The 7,553-nt window shown below is 44.6% G+C and overlaps 2 protein-coding genes across 14 annotated transcripts in view; both read right to left on the reverse strand.

Moving 5' to 3' along the window:
* MROH7 (maestro heat like repeat family member 7) overlaps positions 1-998 on the reverse strand; it is a 28,106-nt gene extending 27,108 nt beyond the window's left edge. For 8 of the 13 annotated variants that reach the window (XR_014527728.1, XR_014527729.1, XM_083510182.1 and 5 more), the window contains exon 1: positions 917-993. The gene's annotated coding sequence lies outside the window, so the exon portion shown is untranslated. Of the gene's footprint in view, positions 1-916 lie in introns of all 13 variants that reach the window. The other 5 variants (XR_014527727.1, XM_083510186.1, XM_083510188.1 and 2 more) reach the window with 4 other exon arrangements.
* Positions 999-3,232: 2,234 nt separating this feature from the next.
* On the reverse strand, positions 3,233-5,756 carry PARS2 (prolyl-tRNA synthetase 2, mitochondrial; the record flags this gene model as incomplete). The annotated part of the gene is made up of 1 exon (XM_083510191.1): positions 3,233-5,756. One exon carries the CDS (start codon positions 5,754-5,756, stop codon positions 4,326-4,328), a length of 1,431 nt encoding a protein of 476 aa, XP_083366317.1. The 3' UTR covers positions 3,233-4,325.
* Positions 5,757-7,553: the final 1,797 nt, after the last annotated feature.

A 7,553-nucleotide genomic window follows, 5' to 3' on the forward strand; every position in this document is an offset into this window, starting at 1 on the left:
AATCAATTGAATTCAGGTCCCATGCTCTGGAACAGCAGAAAACAATTTCGCTCCATCTTCCATGTGACAGCCCTTAAGACGTTTGAAGCTGGCTGTCATATCAGTTCTCCTCTCCTCCAGGCTAAACATATCCAATTCCCTCAACTGTTCCTCATAAGACTTGGTTTCCAGACACTATCATACTGGTCACCCTTCTCTGCAGACCATCTAGCTTGCCAATATTCGTCTTGAACTGTGGTGCCCAGAACTGGACACAGGACTCCAGGTGGGATCTGACCAAGGCCAAATAGAGTGGTACTATTACTTCTCTTGATCTGGGCAGTATACTTCTTTTATAAGAGGCTCAGCTGATCCCTACAGAAAGCTCACACACTAGCTTACTTGTGTAACACTCACAGCCATCTGCTAGCTTCACATTCCTTTTCCTCGGATGGAAAAAAAGGTCTTGCTAGTCAATGTCACAATGGAGATGTTTGTGTCATCATTCAAGCCAACAGTGCTGGTTGAATAGTATCTAAGATCCTGAACACAATAGGTAAGGTAGCCAACCATGGTTGTAGAATAATACTCACTGTCTTGAGCAATGCCCTTTCCTTGTCCCTGTCTTGTATCCCTTAGCAGTATGCTATTGTTTTGGGTAGGGAATCATCCCTACTTCCATCTCTCAGTTTCTTGGGATTTGCATAGAAATAATCCATAATTAAACATGCCAAACAGATTTGTTACATTTATATTTAGTATCTCAGAAACATGGGACTGAAAATCAGTAGAATTGCCAAGGCGACCTAGTCATGTACTAAATGATGCTGAAACATTTGTGGATAAAGGTATTAGACCAGATACTGAGGAACTGATGGACTCAACCAGAGAGACTCAGTTGAGCAGATCAGAAAAAGAAATAAATACACTTGCTTACTTGTTGGTGAATGCTCCCAGCTGTTTGCTGGGTTCACATTCCTTTTCCTCTGAGGGAAGAAAGGGCTTACTAGTCAATGTCACAATGGAGAGGTTTGTGTCATCATTCAAGCCAACACTGCTGGTTGCATTGTATCCAAGATCCTGGGTAAGGGAGCTGAACATGGTTGTGGAATACTGTAATACTGGCTGTCTTGAGCACTGTCCTTTCCTTGGCCCTGTCTTGTATCCCTTAGCAGTAAGGTATTGTTCGGGGTAGGGAATCATCCTTACTTCCACCTCTCAATTATTTCTTCTGTCAAGAAGGATGATTCCGAAGGAGCCCTCCACTTTTACTTGTCCAGGGAGGATGGGTGAGAGAGAGCCCAAGTATATGAAACAGAGAGACACCCCCCCAAAAAAAAGGGAGGGTAAAAGGTAAAGGTAAAGGGACCCCTGACCATTAGGTCCAGTCGTGACCAACTCTGGGGTTGCAGTGCTCATCTCACTTTATTGGCCGACGGAGCCGGCGTACAGCTTCCGGGTCATGTGGCCAGCATGACTAAGCCGCTTCTGGCGAATCAGAGCAGCGCACGGAAATGCCGTTTACCTTCCCACTGGAGCGGTACCTATTTATGTACTTGCACTTTGACGTGCTTTCAAACTGCTAGGTTGGCAGGAGCAGGGACCGAGCAATGGGAGCTCACCCCATCGCGGGGACCCCCCCCCAAATTCTCCCAGTCACAGGAACACAGTGGGAGGAAGCAACCTGACACTTCATTCTCATCTCGCAGCACACCAGCAAGAGTAACTACAACCCCAGACGAAACCAGAGTCATTATCCCAGGAGATGCTGGCTTCATGCAATGGCTGCTTTTGCTTACATGCTGATCTTCAAGCAGGCCAATCCAAGCCACATTTATTTGGGGATAAATTCCACTGAATTCAGTGGGGCTTTCACCCAAAGTTAGTGGGCACAGGACTTCCTTTGCAGTAATTCTAAGCACAGGGAACCATGCCTGGTTATGCCTGGCACACCCAAGGGGAGCCAGAGCCTGGGTCACATCCTGGTCCAAAGTGGGTCACAGCAGCAGCACTATCACCACACAAATATCTGGTAAAAAAGAGAGAGAGAAATGGGTTCCCCAATGCACTTTGGGGTTAAAGGAGAGTCCTGGATTACAAAAGGTTGAAAACTACTGTCCTAAGTGATCAGTTTGCTGCTGGTTTGAGATTTGTACAATTTGACGACAACGATGCTCTAAGCAGACTGAAGCTAAATTCCACAGAATAGGATTTATTGTAAGGATGCTTTTATTCCCAAGAAAATGTGTGAGAGATGGTAGGAAAGGGGGGGGGGGGAGAACAATGACCAATAATGGTAACATCTCTACCAGATATCTAAGTTAAATGGTTATGCACTTAAATGGTATTTCAGAGTACTCAAAGCATTCCACCTATGCAGTTCTTGTTTGGATGTAACAAACTATGTTTTTACATTACATGAACAAGTACAGGGATGGGGAATGTGTGATTCTCCAATTGTTGAACTCCCATCAGCCCAAGGCCCCATAATAATAAATGCAGTCATGGAAATATGACAACATGCAAAAACAAAATGAGGCATGTGGGTGGGGGAGGAGGAAATAAGACATAATTTGATGTTTAAAAAAGAATACCTTTCCAGTCTCTTTCTGTGCAAATGCACTTATTCTTGAGGGAAAATCTTGCTTACATGCAATGTCACATTTAGCATGTGGCAAAATCTGCATCACTTAACAAAAAAGTACTGGTAATGTCTTTTATCAAATCTCATCTCTTATTTGCTTAAATTTGCAGTTCTAAACTTAGTGTGTTGCAATTTGATCCGCTGCACATAAAAACAAGTTGCAAAACTTAACAAGTGCCTATTTTTGAGGCCCACTTTAAGCTTGAGGCCCCAGGCTAAATTACCATTCTCTGATTGGCTCTGAACATGGCAAAGGGTGAGGGAAGATGGGAGGTGTAAGCCAACACCTTCTAGAGCAGCGGTTCTCAACCTGTGGGTCCCCAGATGTTGTTGGACTACAACTCCCATCATCCCTGAGCTCTGGTCTTACTAGCTTACTACTTCTAGAGGGTCACAGGCTTTCCATTCCTAGCTTACAGTGCAATCCTAAACATAGCTATTCAGTAGCAAATCCTGTTTAATTCAATGGAGCTTATTTCCAGTTAGGTGGGGCTAGGATTGCAGCCTTACTCTCTTAGCTCACAACTCAATGCTCACAACTGCTTTATCATTGGGAAAAAGTTACAGGAGTGTGGGTATGTCATATTTAAAGCAAAACAATATTCAAACTTAGCTGTATATCTTTTAATTAAGTGAAATGCTTATGAATACTGAAAATTCAGATTACTGTACATGATCTTAAAGAGGGGAAGAGCAGCAGCAGCCTATTTGGCAATCAGGTGTCAGGATTTCAGAATAATAGCCAATTTAATTGGCTCACTCAGAAGCTCAGCATTAACCAGGTTCCATCAATTTTGTTGCTTGGAATTTGTTTTCCATACTTAGAAATTGAACCCTACAGTCAGAAGAGGAAAAATTACTTTTAATCAACATGCAGATGGGGGGGGGGTAATACTCTACTGAAGAAGGCATGATTTTTCTTATATATAAAAAAAGTTTACAAAGATCAACTTGGCATATATATTTTAGCAAAGTCCATCTCGAATCCTTCCAGGAAGTATTTGACTAGTATAATCAAGACCCACTAGTATGTAAGCAGCAACTCAGTCTTTGAATTCATGTAGCTGATGATCAGATAGGACAGATCCAGTTAAGTACTCAGACAATGAGAGTCCCTCACACGGAGGCACAGCGCACCTAAAAAAAACTAGAGGTGGGGATTCGCCTTTTGCTTCCATGACCACAGCTGCACTGGCAAAAACATTACTGCAAACTTTCTTTTTACCTTAAGGCTTAATCACATCTAGCTTCAGGCTGCTGTCCCCCAAATAATTGTCAAGCAGGACACTATTATTATTTTGCATAACGAAAGGTCGGCCTTTGGTTATGCAAAATAAGCAGTGGGAAAACTGTGGCCCTCCAGATATTGTTAGCCTACAATTCCCATCACTCCTGGCCATTGGGTGATGCTGGCTGGAGATTATGGAAGGTGAAGCCAACATCATCTGGAGGGCTACAGGATCCTCACCTTTGCAGAAGACCCCAAATGTACAGATGGAACTGTCTGCTGTTGAAATCGAAGGACAACCAAGTTTGCACATGAGGCTTTGGCATATAGGCAGCACCATATCTGCCTTCGCAGTAATCCTTGGGCTGGAAGTTACAAATAAAAATAATTCCCATAGACTCCCGTAGCCATATGCTTAAGATGGCAGAGGGGAAACACTGACATTTCGGTATTCAAAAACTACACATCCAATATTTAGCGAGTCTGCACTTTACTCAGCAAGTTAACAATGGCTTCTTTGGTAAGGAACAAAGTCTCATTAGTATTTTGATTGCATACTTCAAATAGAGAAGGCTCATCCAAAACCTTCTTGCCACCTATTATAACATAGGGGTATCCAAGTTTACTTGCATCTTTTAATCTTTTACCAATGGTGAATTGTGTCCGGTCATCCAGTACTATCTCTTCCTTAAGCCAAGGGGCTGCTTCAACAATACAGTCATATAAATCCTCCAGGAGCATTGCCCCTTTCTCCTCCTTGCTCCCTCTCTTTGGGGGAATAAGGCAGACTTGATATGGTGCAATGAGGCTTGGCCACCGAATGGCGTCCTCCGTAGAAAGCACCTCAATGGAGGCTGCAAGAATCCGAGTCACACCCAGCCCATAGCAGCCCATTTCAGCCGGAATATGCTTATTTTCTGCAGTGCGGACGGTAGCATTAAAAACAGAGGAGTATTTTGTGCCCAAGAAGAAGGTATGGCCAACTTCAATCCCTTTGTACTCAGCTAGTTTCCCTTTGCAAACTGGGCAATGCTTCTCATCTGGGTTTATCGTTTCCTCATTGGCTGCAAAGTCACAGCCTGTGCACATCATCAATCGGTCCTCACCAATGTCAGCGGGCAGCTGGAATTCATGAGACATCGTCCCCCCAATGCTTCCAGTAGCTGCTTGGACTTTCACAAACCGAAGGCCTAAGGTGTTGAATATGTTGCCGTAAGCGTTGCACACAAGGGCGTAGGTCTGGAGGGCAGCTTCCTTAGAGGTATCAAAAGTGTACATATCCTTCATATAAAATTCTCTGCCACGCAGCAACCCAAAGCGTGGTTTTGGCTCATCTCGAAACTTTCTTGTTACCTGGTACAGCAAGAGGGGAAGCTGCTTGTAAGACAAATGGCCGTGGGAAGCGATTAGGTCTGTGATGGCCTCTTCATGAGTAGGTCCTAGGCAGTATTCTTGATTGTGCCTGTCTGCCAGTCGTAATAGTTCACTGCCCATGAGTTCCCACCTTCCACTGGCTCTCCAGAGCTCTGCTGAGCTCAATGCGGGCATGTTCACTTTCTGACCCCCTATAGCCTGCATTTCTCGGTCTATCACTCTGATGAGCTTCTCCAGTGCTCGAACAGTGTAGGGCATATAGTGGAAGCAGCCGGGACTGGCCGGGTAGATAAGTCCTGCTAGTAACATCAGTCTCTGACTTTTACACGTCAGTTCACCCGGTTTGCTGGTTTGCTGTGATGCTATGCTATCCTCCCGCAGATTCATCGACTGGAAGTGCTGGGATACACACTTTTGTCTTGCGTGAAGATCAGAATAAAACCTGCGACACTGTTGCTGCCTTTGGCACCAACCAATCCAAATTTTCAAAGCAGGAAGAATTGTTTTCCCTCTTCTGAGAAGCCCATCCATTTTGAGACTCACAGATGAAGCTTCTCTTTCAAATCTGCAGGCAGAGAGAGAAAATAAAAGCAACTCATTTCACATAAACAGATGCACATTTTATATCTAGCCAAAAGAGATTCCCCACATATTTTAGCTACTGTGAGAGCCGAATGCATTGAACACAGCCTGTTTGGCTAAACATGGGGCTGAATGGTTCTAGCTGATTCAGTTAATTGGCAAATAAATGAGGAGTTTCTAGAAGAATGTGCTTCCCACAACTGCCTCAAATGATGTTTAAGACCTGCTTCATCACCTTCAAAATGTATGCACAGGCACAAAAATATACATTTGCGATGCTCACACAACAGCTGTACAGCTTCCCCTGCCCCACTTAGGGTACACATCTGTACAGAAAAGGCATAATGGCCCTTCCATTATCCCTGACCATCGTCCCTGACCCATCAGTCTGGGGCTGATGGGGCTGCACCCAGCAACACCTGAAGGGCCAGAGTCTTCCTCATCCCTGCTGCAATGCAAGAAGCTGCATGTTTTAATACCAACAATGAGCTAGCTTTTCCTATAGTTGCAAAGATAACATTTGAAGAGCCACGAAAAGCAACCAAGTGTCTTCACGGTCCAAATTAAGATGTTGTCCAAATCTGTTAACGCCTCCAGAGACTTTTTGAGGAAGCAATTCCCCTGCTCGTCCCCCAATTACATTGCTATTGTAACATTCGCGTCATTTCCATCACGGGGCACCTATCTATATGGTGCCTGTTTTGACATTTCTGCGAAGAGGGACGCCGGCGGATTGGGCGCAAAGGTGCAAGAGCTGCCTCGGGGGGAAGTCCTACTGAGTACGGCTTCCTTCCGAGAAAAAACACAAAAGCACTGGACTTGCACGAACCTCGCTGAACTGGAAGCGCAGCTGAGTCAAGTTTCATACGCAGCAGCTCCTTGAGAAGAAAAGCGACCATAGGCGCCGCTGAAGTGCAGGGTGCAGTTTATATCCCCGGGGAAGCTTGCAGGGCCAGACTTGTCCTTGCAACGGTCGCCGGCGTTACCACCCTACGCTGCAACTTTCCAGCTCTTGCAGAGCCCGTGGCAGAAACCACGCGGTGGCGGGACTGCGGTGCAACAAACTGGGGCGCGTGCGCAGCAGCGATGCCCCGTCCCTTTCGGAACGGAGCCGGAACCATAGAGTTGAAGGAAACGAAAGAGCGACGCTCTTTCTCTCCCCCCCTCTCGGGCGTGCAGATGAAGTCCGCCAATAACCATGGCGATTTAGGTTCAGGCAGCCTTTAGTGACACGTGAAGAGGCCTTGCTAAATAGCATCCCTACTCTTTAAATCCTCCTCTTTTTAGGCTCCTTGCTGCAGAATTTCAGTTTGCCGGCCCGGAGTAATGGGAACAGATATGAATTAAGAAAATGACTAACTAAAAAGGCCAAAGCAGGAAAAGTTTAGAGGCTCCTTTTGTTTCTGCGCTTTCAACGCGCAAACAAGTCCAGAAGTAACTGGAGGAACACTCACGTTAATATCCTTGTAGGGATTCGCACCACTTCATTTTTTTTTTTTAAAAAAAAATATTTTTATTGCTTTTTTCAGATACAAATGTAAAGTCAGATATATAAAGAGATAACAGTAAAAGGAAAAGAAAAGAAAAAAAAGAAGAAAAAGACCATCTTTCCAAAATATTTTCTCATGACCAACCGGACTTCCCCACATCTCCCACACCCTGCATTCTTTACAATAAAGATATCAGCAAATTATTACCTTGTTTCATGCATTCCTTTGTACTTTCAAATAGTTATATTTTATGTTT

The sequence above is a fragment of the Podarcis liolepis genome, assembly GCF_965112155.1.
Source record: "Podarcis liolepis genome assembly, chromosome: 6".
Taxonomy (NCBI): Eukaryota; Metazoa; Chordata; class Lepidosauria; order Squamata; family Lacertidae; genus Podarcis; species Podarcis liolepis.